Source organism: Balaenoptera ricei, chromosome 14, assembly GCF_028023285.1.
Source record: "Balaenoptera ricei isolate mBalRic1 chromosome 14, mBalRic1.hap2, whole genome shotgun sequence".
Lineage (NCBI taxonomy): Eukaryota > Metazoa > Chordata > Mammalia > Artiodactyla > Balaenopteridae > Balaenoptera > Balaenoptera ricei.
The window spans coordinates 32860664-32876545 of record NC_082652.1 but is presented as its reverse complement, the minus strand read 5'-3'; the positions used below and the strand labels follow the sequence as shown (position 1 = coordinate 32876545).

At 38.6% G+C, this 15882-nt stretch overlaps 1 protein-coding gene across 13 annotated transcripts in view; it reads left to right on the top strand.

Moving 5' to 3' along the window:
• The window catches only part of ARHGAP28 (Rho GTPase activating protein 28), a 155860-nt gene that overhangs the window by 18595 nt on the left and 121383 nt on the right, over nt 1-15882 (top strand). The window contains exons 3-4 of one of the 13 annotated variants that reach the window (XM_059894307.1): nt 561-621; nt 2153-2338. The exons of 9 other annotated variants lie outside the window; for them this stretch is intronic. In XM_059894307.1, coding sequence (XP_059750290.1) covers nt 2280-2338 — 59 coding nt within the window. In that variant the 5' untranslated portion in view covers nt 561-621; nt 2153-2279. Of the gene's footprint in view, nt 1-560; nt 622-2152; nt 2339-2508; nt 2531-15882 lie in introns of those variants that run through there. 3 more of the 13 variants (XM_059894308.1, XM_059894306.1, XM_059894313.1) reach the window with 3 other exon arrangements.

Here is a 15882-nt window from a genome sequence, read left to right as displayed (position 1 = left end):
GAGGCCCGCGCACCGCGATGAAGAGTGGCCCCCGCTTGCCGCAACTAGAGAAAGCCCTCGCACAGAAACGAAGACCCAACACAGCCATAAATTAAATAATTAATTAATTAATTAATTAAAAAAAAAAAAAAAGACAGGGTAAATGCTTAAACCTTTCCCTTTAAAAAAAAAAAAAAAAAAAAAAGAAAGGTGAGCTGAAGTCATGAGTTGCAAATTTGTAGCATATCTTTATAGGAAAGTTAAAAAGGTGGCAGCCAAACAAATACTGCTCTTGCCTACAAACATTCCCTGGCAGCATTGTCCAACCGATTTCTGGAGTGGACAGATATTTCTCCTTATACAGGGTTTTGTATCCTGCCTTGATTACATATAGCCTGTTCATCAAGCAGTTTATAGCATATTTGAGGTCCCAAGAGCCCTTTCTGCACATCCTCCTTCCCTTGCTGGGAGAGCCTTCTCCCCAGTCTTCACCTGGTTAAGTCCTGTCGTCCCTGGGGATTGGACCACAGCTTCTGTTGTCTAGAAAACCTGCCCTAATACCTTTTCCTCTTCTCTTCCAGTCTGTATCCAGTTTCTCTCCTTTGTGCTCCCAGTGAACCCTGGGCCTACTGCTGCCCTCAGGTTATTATTCTTGATGGTAATGCTGATGTGACTTCTCTGTAGCTGCCCCCTGTACTCCACTGCTCGCAGCCCCCTAAGAGCTGGAGCCACGGTGTGTCCTTACGATCTCCGTGTCCAGCCACATGCCCCATAAATGTCTGTGAAATGGAGGGAAGGGGGCCATGTATGATTTTTTTTTCCAAAACTAGAAAACAAACTAATCGACTCTGGTTAAAATTTATTGTAGAAGACAGTTTCTTACAATAAGAAAAAGAAAATGAAACACTGAAGAAACACAGGGAAATGCTAATCAGGGTCAGGTTCCACATGGTCAGTTGCTTATGCTTTCACTTTGTCAGATTTTCTCTCTTGTAAAGAAAAAAATCCCTGGCAGGTAACAGAAAAGGGAAATGCTTTTGTTTTTCAAACTGTAAAACTAGAGTGTCCATGACCTCATTTGAGACAGTCGTTCTCGGGGATAATGTGTCTCCTGTTAAAATGCAGCATCTAATTTAGGACTCAGTAGCTAGGGATGATTCAGAGGATATTAGAGGATATAATTTTAAAGACTGGAAAATAATGGCCAGGAGGAATATACATAGAAATTGAGATTGTTGGGACTGGGGCGTAGAAAGGCAAAATGAGCCGTGCCAGCTGGGTCAACAAGAAGCCTCAAACCGGTGGGCACACACATACTTTACTGGGGTGTCTGAATTATCTACTGGTTCTCTACTGGGGTGTCGCATCTGGAGATGGCACTGCCAGGCCCAGTAAGAGCAGCGGCAGCAGCTTCATAGATCACAGAATACAACAGTGCTGTCTCTGTGATGGTGTAAACCATGGTATTTGTTATGTAATTTTCCTTTCTGATTTTAGTTTGGTTTCCTTTCCTTGAAATTCTCTAGGGTTATGAAGTTAATTGGCAATTGCTAAGACAAGAAACCAATTTTTCTATTATAAGAAGTAGCAAAGTCCCTCTCATTTTGAAGACATGCCTACAAATCTTTTTAAAAAATTCCAGGTGTCTGGGAAGTCCAGCTTCATAAAGTAGTATTTAATTAGAAAGGAAGGAGAGCTACATTTGTAGAACAGACCAATATGATTATACTTTAACTATAAAATAGATTAATTTTCGGGGTGGTCACTCTCATTACATGCATTTAATTGACGTTAAATTGTATTAAGAATTTAATTTTAGCTCCCTTTACAAATCCTCCAGTGCCCATTCACCCTTGGTAGACTAATAAGTTTTCTACTCAGACATGCTTTTATTAATCCTCATTTCTACTCTGGGAGGAAAACATGAGTGGAGCCAAATGGAATTCTTTCTCCTACTGAATTTAACAACCACAGTTTCTGGAACTGTTGCAAAAGAGTGTGAACATTATCATAACTTATTGGGTCCTCAGACCCAAATTCAAACAGTGAAGCAAAACAGACCTCCTTATCTATTCTGATTGTATCACTGGCATCACAAGTAAACCAAGGACTAGAGCTTAACTTTCAAATTTGAGCTTTTGTTTGATCCTGTCTCTAACTCCGTCTCTCACAGTCTTTTCTGTCTACATCCGAGGCCATTTGTGTCTTCAGTTAACACAGACCTCGTGCGGCGTAGCATAGGTTCCAGGCTCGACAAAACCAGTTGCTGAATTCACTCCAGCCTCTGTACAACGAGAACCATGTCTAAACAGAAGGGACTCTGTGAGCTGGGCTCTGGCTGCTTCTCATCTGGTGCAAGGTCAGTTCTTAGCTGGAATTGCTGTGTGGTGATTGCCATGTGATAACACAGGCTCTGCCTCCTCAGCTAAAGAGCACGGACAGGTGACAATGAGGTCACTTGTTCCTCTCCACACTTCTTTATCATCTCGGTCACAATTCAGGAATGCAGAGAGTAGTCTCCTAAGAAATGCCTCAGTATCATCCCACCAAGGTATGCGTTTATTTTTCCCTCTATATATGCTCATAATCATTCTATGTGATTTTATCTTTGACTCACTGACTGAGGATGATTTTTTTCTATTGTTGCTATAAACACTATACATAGGAGTGTGATGAAGTAAACATAGAGCCTCAAGCCTCTCAATAAATCAGTAGCTTTTGTGTCTTACAGAAGTACCACTTAGTCAAGTGATTCTGAATCTAGGCTATAATTTGGGAGGGCACAGTGAAATAAGAGCCTTGGGATACCTAGGTGCCAGTGTGAAATGGTACCTGAGGGCTGATTTTGTAGTGTTTTTTTTGTTTTGTTTTGTTTTTTTTAAGGAAAGTGTCCTTGAAAGAGACTATTAAATAAGACTATTAAATATTTCTGCTTACTTTCAGTACAATATTGCAATTGTAAAAGCTTAAAGTAAAAAAAAAAATAATTTGACGTGAGAGCCACTGCTTGTGTCTAATTAAAAATAAATCTTCCAATTAGCCTTTCAAAGAATTTTTTAGACATTCCTATTCTCTCTAATGTAAAGGGACAGTAAGAACAAGTATCGTGTTTTCAGTGAGACCAAACTGAAATCAACTATATTTTTTTCTTCTCTGTCCCCTATCTGTATTTGTGATTCATGGGGATAATGCAATCGTATGATTTACTCTATATCACACAGTAAAGTTCCAGCTCATTCAGTAAGTGCAGTCCATAGTTGGAAGGAATGATATATAAAACCTCACACAGTATGAGCTTTAGTTAGAGACTGACCTTTAAAAATTATTCTTAGTAATATGGGTATTTTTAAGATAATTGAAAGGATGACATTTGGAGAAATGGAATTGAATGCTTTGAGGTGTCTTCTTTTTGTTGTTGTTTTAAAGTTTGAATTCTGATGGTCTTCCCAGAGCTGTGGCTTCTGCGTGTGTCTGACTCTAGTTGAGTTTCATCTTGAAACATTTCACCCCAAGCATACCGATTTTTGTCTTAGTAAATATTGTCCCTGTCCATAAAAGACAAAGAGATTACCGAAATTCCTATAGGAGTGTAATTGTAAAGCTGACATACAGAGACATGCTCGTTTTTCATGATTAAGATTTGGTCAAATTTTGGTCTATGTGTTGGCGAACACGTGCTTAAGTGTCATCTCATCACTCTAAAATATGTGATACAATTGATTCTCTGTTTGCAATGACTCCAGCTTTGTTCAGGATATCTACTTATTGCAAATAAGACCACTTTCATGAAGGAACAAGGTAACAGGTAACTAGGAAGTAATGTCTATTTAAAACATTATTATAGAATGGAATGTATAATTTGCCTTTGGCCATGTGACTCTGAAGCTGTAATTACTTTCCTTACATCTTTAATGAAATTCACTTCTTTCTATTAAATGTGATCTTCAAACCTTATAGCAGTTTCTCCCCAAAAGGTACCACACATCCAAAGCAACTTTTATAGAGAACCCTTTAATGATATGTCATTATCATAGTGAGATTAAACCTCTTTGGATAGCTGAGGCCATTTAGTGGAAATTAAAGATGAATACAGTTCTATGTTGGGTATCATAATCAAGATAAGTTTAAATACTAAGATCTGCAGAACACTGTCAAAACTTTTAAGTCACTAAGCAGGACATTGTAGGCTATTGTCTACCTCATACTGATTTACACTGGCATGGAACACTTTCCAGAACTAGTGGTCAACTGTACCCTCAAACATCTGTAGTTATGTGGACCCGAGATAAGAGTAAAACAATGCAGTCCAGTGCTTCAGGGCACGTAAACTGATCTCCTATGGATGGAGGGCAGGAATTTCCTCCCTCCTCTCTGTAGGTCAGTTTCCCAAGGATCTTCATAAGCAATGAGGTGAATGAAGCCTAGGAGCTGGGAAGCTTTATTTGTCAGCTGAGTTTCCCAAGTAGACTGTACATCTGAGTGGATAATTTGATCCAAGGGTAGGGTGGTCAGGGGTTTTGTGTAAGGAGACCAAGAGTAAGTAATTTCTCAGAAGAATTATAAAGTGCTATGGAGAAAGCATAGGCCTACTAAGGCAATTGCTGAGTTGGGGGCATTACTGGAAGTGTAATGTGAGAGAGTGAATAATGAACAGTGGCTTGTTTCCAAAAAGTGACAATGGAATCCTTAAGGACAGAAGTGTCACTAGAGTGGTTATTATAGAACAGAAAGTATTGGAGGAGGAGAGGGAGTAATTTGGCAAAAGGACTAGAGGGAAATGAAGTCTTTGAAGGTAGGAAGAGGCAGAAAAAAGGGAAATGGGGAAAAGCACCACTGAGCTCATGATGGTAAAAACAACTGATTTTAGGAGGAGGAAATGAAAGAATCAGAATTATTAAAACCAAATGCAGCACTTATCAGTTTTTATGCAGATGTTGATTCTCAGAAGATGAATAAGAGATCATTTGAAATTCACGTGGTGATGTACCAAATCCTGTAAAATGTTTGAGAAGAAAAGATCAATAGAACTCTCCCTTTTATGAGCATATATGATTTTAAACTAACATTTATGGAGCTAACTTTATGCGGCTTTAGTTGCACAGAAAGTTTTTAAATTATATATGTCTTGAAGTAGGGAAGGAGGGTGTTTGTTTTGTATTGATTTTGCCTTTTAGAAGTTTTAGAGTTAATCAGTAATCCTAATTAATTTTACAGGTAGAAAAAACTGAGTGAAAGATGCTTGTTGAATAGAAAGCTTGGGGATGGGACCATGAAACAAGAAAAAATGTGCATAAAGATAATGGACTCAATGCTGACAGTGAACAGCCATTGGCTGTTGTTGGCATAGACTAATAGCTTCTGGAGTTGCCAAAAGGAATGACCTGAAAGTAATACAATAAAGAGATTGGGTCTGAATTTTGTGCAATTTGGCTTGTGCCAATTACACTGGTTGTGCATAAGTAAGATGACTATATACTTTCTTGTCTGAAACGGGACACTTTTAAAAGTGAAAGTAGGTGCTATACAATCATGCCTGGACAGCAGGTATAAACTGAGATTTTTCTAAACAATCCAGCACATGTGGTCACCCTATGCCTAAGCCCAAATACTTTAAAATGTATTCCACGTTTTCTAAAATGAATATCATTCCGGGACAACATTTAAGCAATTTTTCTGTATTATCAATAAGCACCAAAAAAATCAGTTTAAGTTAGTATGTGTCTCAACTATTAGGGTTCATATATTGGTCACAAAGGAACTGGGCCATTTTGGTCATAAGTCAGTTTCACTTTCACCCTCTCCAGTATTGAAATAATCAACTCTGTTAGCTTTTTTTTTTTCCTTTTAGTGGGCTTGTTTTGTTTTATTTTATTTCATTTTATTTTATTTATTTTTGGCCCCGCCACCTGGCTTGCGGGATCCTAGTTCCCCGACCAGGGGTCAAACCCGGGGCCCTGGCAGTGAGAGTGCAGAGTCCTAACCACTGGACCGCCAGGGAGGAACTCCCCTCTGTTAGCTTTAAAAGAAGCAAATCAATGTCGAAGAGCAAGATTTCTGGCTCTTCTACTGACTAGGGCAAGTTATTTAACCCTTCAGCCCCTCATTTTCCTCACTGGGGATAATAACAGAATTAATCTCCTAGACTTATTGTGAGGATTAAAGACATCAATATAAGTAAAGACCTTAGAACAATGATTGCCACATAGTAAGATCTATGTAAGAATTAACTTGTTATTCTTAATCTTACTCTTATTCATATTCTTATATCCCCATGAAGCACCGTTCTTTTTTTGCACAGTCCTTTGAATCATCATTTCCTGCCCTCCTTCCTTTCCCCCTCTCCCTGTTCCACCTCTACCACCTTAATGTATTGAAAACCTAAACACAGGAGTACCTAGCATAAAATATCCTTTCTGACCCTTCGCAGAGAATATGGCCTGTTTAATAGTCATCACATATGGGAAATAGCAGTATTTTGGGGAACATGAAACTGATTAGTAGAATAAGCCACTCTTCTTTAACGTGGTGAAGTTTGGGAAACAGGAGAAAGCTCTGTTATGTACTTTGTGGAGATAGAGAGGGGAGAATGGGGAGTGGAGCAGGATGGAAGGACAGGAAGAGAAACAAATGGAGCAAAACCTAAGAAGTAAAATGGGTCTAGAGAGATGGGTCAGAGTCAGAGATAAATGAGAAGACAAACCTGGCCAGCATTGCATATCGGGAGGAGTGTTTCTGAATTAGGCATTATAGGGACATACTGATGATTAATGCAAAGTTTGGATTGACAACTATCATGATGTTACTACCCTCGGGAAATAAAATTCATACAGATTTGGTAAAGGAACAATTTAAGTAGTGTTTGATGTTCTACCTACCTATCCTGTTGGATTAAGAATTAAGCCATGACAGGTACATATAATTTTCCAAAATTGCGTGATCTCTCACTCTTTATGTCCTTCTCTCCATCATTCCAGTTAATGGGACCTGTGACATCAGAGATACAGCACCAGACTGAATAGCCAATGTTTTTAGCAACTTTGGTAAATTCTTTAGAAACTGATGTCAAGGGAGTTTCCAGAGTTCAATAGAATAAAGCATTGAACACAGAGTTGTTCACCCCACACAAGCAGGACTGGATATCAGGCTTTCACACAGCACTGCCCCAGAAGAAAATTAATGAGCTCTGCTCCTTGGATTACCTGTTAGGAGGCTTTGAGGATGGTTTCCCGAGGGGTAGACCTCAGAAATTCCATGCCAGAGCTATATAATTTTGACTTCGAGGGCCATTTTCCAAGTGCTGTGAAGTCCGTTTGTTGTGCTGTGTTAAATAGCTATTTCTCAAGTTTATTTAGGAAACTGAAGCTTGGGGAATGATTATTTTTACACGTCACTGTATGGGATTGTAGGTCTGCTATAAATATTATTTAGAAGATTCAAAATAAGAAATTTCTGTGACAAACATAGTATAATTGTATCAGATGAGAAATGGGGATGGAGGAGGTGTTAAAATCCATAGAGCATATATAAAATGCTCTATAATAGAGCATGTATAAGATACTCTATTCTTCTTTGGTTTAGGGCATAGAATTTGCTTTAGAGTCTGTTGCTTGCTTATCCTTTAATATTGCTCCAGGAAGCAGGAAAGGATAGAAAGGGAAATGTAAATTATCCGATTTTGCTTCTGGATGGTTGGACTAGTTAAAGATTTGTAGGTAGACAGACCTGAAAGTGAGGTATTAATGGTATTTGTGGCTTTTTCGCTCTATATCTGTCCTTTTATCATCTTAGATAAATGAGAGTTGTGGTTTTAAATCAGAGAAGATCAAAGGCAAGACAGGAAATGATGATTTATTGTGAGCAAGAGTCTGGTAAGGACATAGGACTGCTTTAGATTTGTTTTAAAATAATATGGATCTTGTTGCTTTATTAAATGGGTTTTTATTGACTTTTTAATACTCATTTCACATGTAACATTGTAAATGTAAGTTTGAATAAAATGCTGGCTAAAATCAATGAAAATTTAATACTTAGCAAGCATGGAGTGGGCTTTTCCTTTTAAATGCTTACTGTTTTCTCCTAATCTTCATTTCACCACAGATACCTTATGTATAATTTGAAAGGAGGCAAATTCAGATATCCTGGCAGATGGGGATTTAGTTCTTACTCTAATCCTTTTAGACACAATTTCTAAAGTTTCAGAAAGTTTTATTCAAGAGTTGGTAGGCAAATTTGGAACAAATCAGATTTTTCAAAAAGAAAAGCTTAGAAATGAATAAGGAAATTCTAGTTCTCATTTAGAATATCTTATTGGTGATCAATAAAAGCCCCACTTTGGGTATACTCTTTTTTGTTTTATACCTTTGCAATGACTTATCTTCATTCCTGTGATTGTCTAATTTATTATTAAAATGTTACTAATTTTCACCCAGTTATCCCTGCATGGTTGGTTAGTTAAAGTACATATACATGTATATTTAGAGCTTGTGCTCTGCACCTAACAAGTTTAAGTAATTTAAATAAGCCAGAGATGCTTATGGGACATCAGACTTAAATGAGTGAAGGAACTGAAATCTACAACTCATCCATGACAGGAAATGAATATGGAAATTATAAGAGCAGAAATGAAAAGTAAAAAGTAGCTAAAATTTGAATACTTTCACAGATTCTTATCTATCTGACCTTGAAAAAATTAAAGATATGACAGAGAAACTAGGCTTTCACACCCAGCTGCAGAGTTTCTCAGCTAAAAACAACCTGACTTGACAATTCACCTGGAAGTTGCTGCTTCCCACCGAGTTTAAAGGCAGAGTATCCTGCAGTCAAAATATTGGTCATAGGTGGTGGATTCTTTTCTCAAAAGGAGGTTCATTAAGATTGTAATCAGAACCTTGTTTGGCTCAACAAGAAGGTTAGGCTAAATGTTGGCTCTTTTGTAGGAGAGGGACATCCAAATATAATCGGGAATTTTAGGAGTTTAAGAAAAACATGTGATCAAAAGAGGTGCAGTAGGAGTTCAAAGATTTCACTATGCTAAAAAATGATGGGACTCTTCTCTGAAATGGACTTATATCCTAACTGTGCACGCCTATGTAGGTACAAACAAACAAACAAACCTGTTGTGGAGAACAGTTAAGTGAATAGATAAGTTTTTTCTCCCTTTACAAACATTGGGTAACTTTAAGAGTTTGATGGCAGTAAATTTGCAAATATGATTGTTTTCACCTTCCAAGTCAAATTTTTTTTTACAGTTTTTTTTAATACGGTGATTGAAAGCAAAAGTAGTATAATTCATAAGAGAACTATCAAAGCCAAGATCCTCTTACCTTAAAAATAAGAGTGTAGAGGTTCCCTGGTGGCACAGTGCTTGAGAATCTGCCTGCCAATGCAGGGGACATGGGTTCGAGCCCTGGTCTGGGAAGATCCCACATGCCGTGGAGCAACTAAGGCTGTGCACCACAACTACTGAGCCTGCATTCTAGAGCCCGCAAGCCACAACTACTGAGCCCGCGTGCTGCAACTACTGAAGCCTGCACGCCTAGAGCCCGTGCTCTGCAACAAGAGAAGCCACCGCAATGAGAAGCCCGCGCGCCGCAACTAGAGAAAGACCGCGTGCAGCAACGAAGACTCAACGCAGCCAAAAATAAAATAAATAAATTAAAATAATAATAATAATAATAATAAGACTGTAATCCCTGCCCCACCAAGAAATTCCTAGGTCCAGGGAAGAAACAAACTCAGAATTCAGCAAGTACAATGTAGTATTATATAGTATAATGAGCAGAGAGTAAAATATTAAGTTAAATGTACAACTTCTATGAAATTGTTTTAGAAAAGAATTTTTAAAACTAATGAAAAAGTTAACCGTCATTTCTGTTGTTTTTAAAACACATTCAAAATACTATCTAAAGTCACTTTCAATTCCTTAGCAGTGTGAAAGATTCCTAACTAGAAAAAGGGATTACTTTGATAAATCAACAACTGGAGTTGATTTCACATTTATTATCATCTAAATTTACTTTAAGCTATTACAATAGAACTTTCCCTTTAAAACCTCTCTTACCATTACTATTACTTTACATCCTAATCTTTAATTCATCTGAAGGGATTTGTTACAGTTAGTCTGGGTCTGCGACTCAATCTCTTCTAAAGGATGCAGCACTGCAGTGGGCCTTGTCCTTCTCCGGATTCATTTCACATTCCTGGTTTTACCTGGGAATATGAATGTTGTAGGTACTATGTATCCATCCATGCGGGAGTCCTTAGAAGACAAGAAAATGAGTTCATAAGATTATACTTATGTCTCCATCTGTAACAGCCTCTTTTTTTTCCTCAAGTTAAATTGCAGACTTTAAAAAGGCATGTGGACATACACAAAAGAGTGCATACACTGTACAATCGCCTTCATATACTGTACAGAAGTGGCCAGAACTAATCTGTGGCATCAGAGGTTAAGATAGTGGTGCCCTAGGGGTGGTGGTAGGGGTGGTGAGGGTGTGGAAAGGATGTGGCACCATGGCCAAGTTACGTATCTCACTAAGGCCAAGCTTCCTTGTCTGTATTGTAGAAAGGTGCATGATAATCTGCATAATTTCTTGGCACACTCTGTGGTGTATAGTCAGGGTTTAGTAAGCATAGATATTATCAACAGCCAGTGGTGTAATGGCAATCCCATCGGTTTCTCAAATTCAAAAGGTCCATTTCAACTTTGTCATCTTCCTTCACCATTATCTACCCATTTGCTGGTTACGTGGAAATTGTTCTCCTTTTCCCTCCTGCCCCATCAATCACAGAGTCTATTGATTAGCTCTCTGGAGTGTATCAGCTTCTTGTACCCCATGGCCTGACTCAAGGCATCAGCCTTTCTCACTTGTCTTATTTCAAACACCTTGCCTCAAACTCACTCTGCCTCCAAAAATCTTCTTATAATGCAGGCAGAGTGATTTTTCTCTATCAAATGGAGTTCATTTGTGCCACATACACACCCTGCTTGAAATTCTACAATGGTTTCTCATTCCCTTAGGGTAAACTCCAACTGCTTTGCATTTAAACTCTTTTAGAGGCCTTACATGGCCTGATTTGTCTCCACGTTCTAGCTTCAACTCTTGCTATTCCTCTTTTGCAGTCTATACTACAGAAGGGTTTAATTTCATTCGGTTTCTCGTCAACGTGCTACACTATCCTGTTTCAATTCACACATTATTAGAAATAGTGACATTTCTAATATTAATATTTAATATTAATATTTATTGAATAGTGATATTTCTGTTAGAAATAGTCCTCTTCTCTGGGCCGCTTCCTGTGTCTCCCATTGTTATGGGCTGAATTGCAGCCCCCCAATTCATATGTTGAAACCCTGACCCGCAGTACCCCTGAATATGACTGTTTGGAGATAGGGCCTTTAAAAAAGAGGTAATTAAGTTAAAATGGGGTTATTAGGGTGGGCCCTAATCCAACCTGATCTTATAAGAAGAGACAATTAGGACACACACTGGCACAGGAGGAAGAACATGTGAAGACACAAGGAGAAGATGGCCATCTCCAAGCCAAGGAGAGAAGTCTCAGCATGAAACCAACCTTGCTGACACGTTGATCTTGGCCTTCAAGATTCCAGAACTGTGAGAAAAATTCCTTTGTTTAAAGCACCCAACCTGTAGTACATTGTTATGGCAGCTCTAGCAAACTGATAACATCCACAATGAATTCCCTCCCATTCTTCAGACTGAGCTTAGAAGTCACTTCAATTAGGACACGCTGGGTTAGGCCAGGTGCCTTTCTATGTGACATAACCACAGCAAGGATGCACTGCCCATTCATCGTGTGCCCGGCCCTGTTCACAGCATTTTGCCTTGTGTCATTCCATTTACTTGTCACCATAACCTTATGAGGGAGGTACTTTTATTATCCTAAATTTACTGATCAGAAAATGGGGGAAAAAGCGTTGCCAGACATGCAGTCGTGTACAAAAGACCCAGTCTCTTTTCCTCAGTTCTTATTTGTCAAGGTAGAATATTCTTAGAGTTTGAAAAGTATTAGAGTTTGACACCGGACGATCTGTATTTACCTTATCATGACATCCATCCAATGTTATTGCACGTACTTGTTCAGTTTTCTTCTCTGCTAGTCTCTAAACTCCAGGAGCACAGAGTATCTGGATTTCCCTGCCACCCCCTGATACTGTTGGCTGGTGTCCAGCGCAGTGTGTGCCCGACAGATATTTGGTGGGTGCTCCCAGCAGCTCCGGTGCTGAGGCAGGTGAGTGGCCAGAAGCTATCCTGCCTGCCTGGCCTGCAGCTGAGGGAGACCAGCAGCGGTGCCCTGAGTAGAGCAGATGAGAGCAGGGGTGCGCCTGAGGGCACTCAGTGAGCACAGCACCCTCCCGGCTTCTCCCTCTTCTTTCCCCACGGTGTTCGGTGTTCGCAGTTCTGTTGATTGGGGTCAGAGAGGGAAAGCACTAAAGCAGACAAGTAATTATCAAGAACTATTATATATCGAATCAATATCCCTACATCTGGTTGGCCCTCTCTTGGCTGCTTTGTTCTATTGAAATTCTTTGAATAAAGACAGTTTCCTTCAGAAATTTGGGATATGGATGATAAAATCTAATTCTACACAATTAAATTTGCCCATGGAAAAAGTCCTCATAGACGTAAAAGAATAAGACTGAATAATTCTAGTGAAATGAAGGGCAAAAACTCTACTGTCGAATTGTTTGATGTTAGAAAAAAAAATAATGCAAGTTGGCGTGTTTTCTAGAATTTCACAGGCACTTTCTACAATGCAGGGTCCATTAACATTGGCACACAGGCCCATGTCCAGATTCCAGGCCCTCAATAAGAGCTGGCTAGGCTTGTTCAGAATTAAAAGAAGCTTTTAATTAATTTTATTTTTTTGTGAATTTTTTATTCAGTATTTCATGTGTACCAGATATCAGGAATATGAAGATAGTAAGACAGTCTCTGCCCTCAAAAGGTTTTCTGTCTAGTGGAAGAGGCAGATATGAGTGTAAATAAATGCAATGAAGGAGGCGGGGCTGGGGTAGGAATGTTACTCCCTGGGGAGACAGGAGAGCCTTCCAGGGACAGTGGCCTTTGGACTGAGTTCTGAGAAACCCTTGAAACAAATAGAGCTCCAGTTAGAAATAAAAACAGTGATTTCAGACAATTCTTTTGGCATGTTGCATATAACTTTTCTTAGGGATCATCATCAAAAGTGACTTTCACACAAACTCTCTCCCTTTTGCTTCTCTTAGGACAGATGAAGATGCTTGCACATTATCCCATTACCTTCAAATATTTTCCAAGTCACTTCAAAACAAAGTGACTTTCAAAAAATTGATACAGCCATCAGCCAAGTACACGTACTCTCTAACTCTAGTGTTCATTTTTTTTTTTATACTCAGTTGTGACTTTGTTTTATTGACTACATTTATCTTGAATCTATGTCCAGTAATTCAGTTCAACATTTATTGAATACTTACTTTGTGCCAGGTATCGTTCTAGGCTCCAGCATACACGGATAAATGTCTTGACCTCCGGTTTACAGTCTTGTAGGGAGACACATATGTAAATAAGTAATTTAGTATATAGGTGTTAACAGCACCCAAAAATAGGTATTTAAGTCTGAGTAGTGAGGGAAACTGGTTAAGATTTCTTGGAGGTAGTAACATCTGGGTAGGGTTTTGAAAGCTAAATGAGATTCGTAATTTTAAAAGAAGCTGAGGGACTTCCCTGGCGGTCCAGTGGTTAAGACTGCACTCCCAGTGCAGGAGATCTGGGTTCTATCCCTGCTGGGGGAGCTAGATCCCTCATGCCACATCCTGTAGGTGGCAACGAAGATCCTGCGTGCCACAACTAAGACCCTGCGCAGCCAAATAAATAAATACATTTTATTTATTTATTTATTTATTATTTTATTTATTTTTTAGAAACAAAAAATTAAAACTGAGCATTAACTTTTAAATGCAGTGTTTATGGAGGATTCTCTATATATCATATTGAATGTAATAATTAATAAGTGCATGGACTGACCTGGTGTACTTACGTGTACTGTAACACATGTGACAGAGGACATGCATGTTTAGGGCTACTTTTATTTATAAGGAATCTGCAAAAAAGCATAGTTTATTAATATTATTTGTATCATCTTAATTTTTAAATATCCCGATTAATAAAATAATCTAAGAAAGAGAAGTGAGATTTTTAAAATTACCTGAGGGAGTGGGAGTGGGTGACATCTCTGCTCAAAGCATTTTTGTGTCCTCATTGCTACACTGAATGTTGGTAAGACCTGGTTAAGGAAAGGAAAATTTTCTTCCCATTTGGAATTTAGGATTAGAAAGCCAATCATTGGCTTCTACTGATTTAAAAAAAAAAAAAAAAAAAGACTTTAAAATTAGGTTAAATGAAGAGTCAACCCCTAAGTTTCAGGCAAAGAGAAAGCTAGAAAGACTAGGTATCTTTTCATTTCCCATAAAACAGAGATAACTTCCTCTGTTTTCCATGAATATAGATGCAATACAGGAATTGAAATTCCAGTTTGACATACAAAATTAGTAAATTTCTAGAAAAGGGGCATTCGTGTTTTACTCGTATCTCATCCCTATCATCACCCATATGTCGACCCTTTTATTTTTTTCCTAGCATGTATCACCATGTATTTCTATGCTCAGACTCATACAAAAATGAAATAGTGATCTTTAATAAATTAATGGCTTATACTTGTCCACCACTCAACAAATATTTATTGAACCTAGTGAGTTTCAGGCCCTCATCTCAGTACTGAGGATACAGAATTGTACAGAACAAAACAGATAATAATTTCTGCCCTCATGAAGCTTACATTCTAGGGGGTAGAAAATAAGTGAAATAAATAAATTTAATTTTTAGTTAGTATATAGTGTATTGTGATAAATGCTATGGGGAAATATACAGGAGGGCTTATATATATTAAGTCCTTTAATAATCACAGCATCACTATGATATAGGTACTGTCACCCATGGCTGGAAAATTGAGGCACAGCAAGGTCAGGTAACTTGTCAATGCTTAGTCATCAGCATAACTGGGCTTCAGACCCAGGAGTCTTATCCTAGAGCTCAACCTTTGACATGATACAGTCTAGCCCCCCAGAAGAAGTAGACCACCTCTTACAAAGATGCCCCTCTTGGGTGGGCAGACACAGGGGTCAGTGTGTGGTGTGGGTGTGGTGCGAGCTTCAGAATCTGACAGATCAGAGGCGGACTTCTGACCTCCCTGCATATTTACTCAGGCACTTTACATAACCTCTTTTGTTCTCAGTTTTTCTAAACCTTAGAAATGGGAATAATGCCTTATAGGTACATTGTCAAGATTTAATCAGATGAAGTGGAAACAACATAACACAGTTTTTGGCCCAACCTGGGGACTCAGTAAATGTTTAGTTTTTCCCTTTTCCCTTTCGACAAGTCGTGTAAACATCACCCAGTGATTGCATTTTCCTTGCAGGTCTTCTGCTCAAAGAGGATACTTGAGCAAGTGTGATTTTTCTTGTCTTGCAGAACGGGTTTCCAAGACAAGTTTCTGTAAATAAATGTCACATCCTTTTCTCATTCCAAGATGTGGAAGTTCGTTAAGTTTTGCTTTTAGGACTGAACTGATTTCTTTTTCCTCTGGGTCAGCTGTGCTGGTCTCCACTCTACCTTGCTTACCTTTCAACATAACGCCTTCTCACAGGCTGTTACTATGCTGTTTGCAAATGCACTTGTAGTCTTGGAGTGTGCTACTGGATTATTGAAAAGGTTCTTCATGCCAGCAAGTTGACCTGCTGCTGGGAATCTCACAGAACCAAATTAATGTTTCCTCACACTGTATTTTTCCTGATTCAGCTTATTAAAACCATAGAGACAAAAAATGTCATTCCCAGAAGTA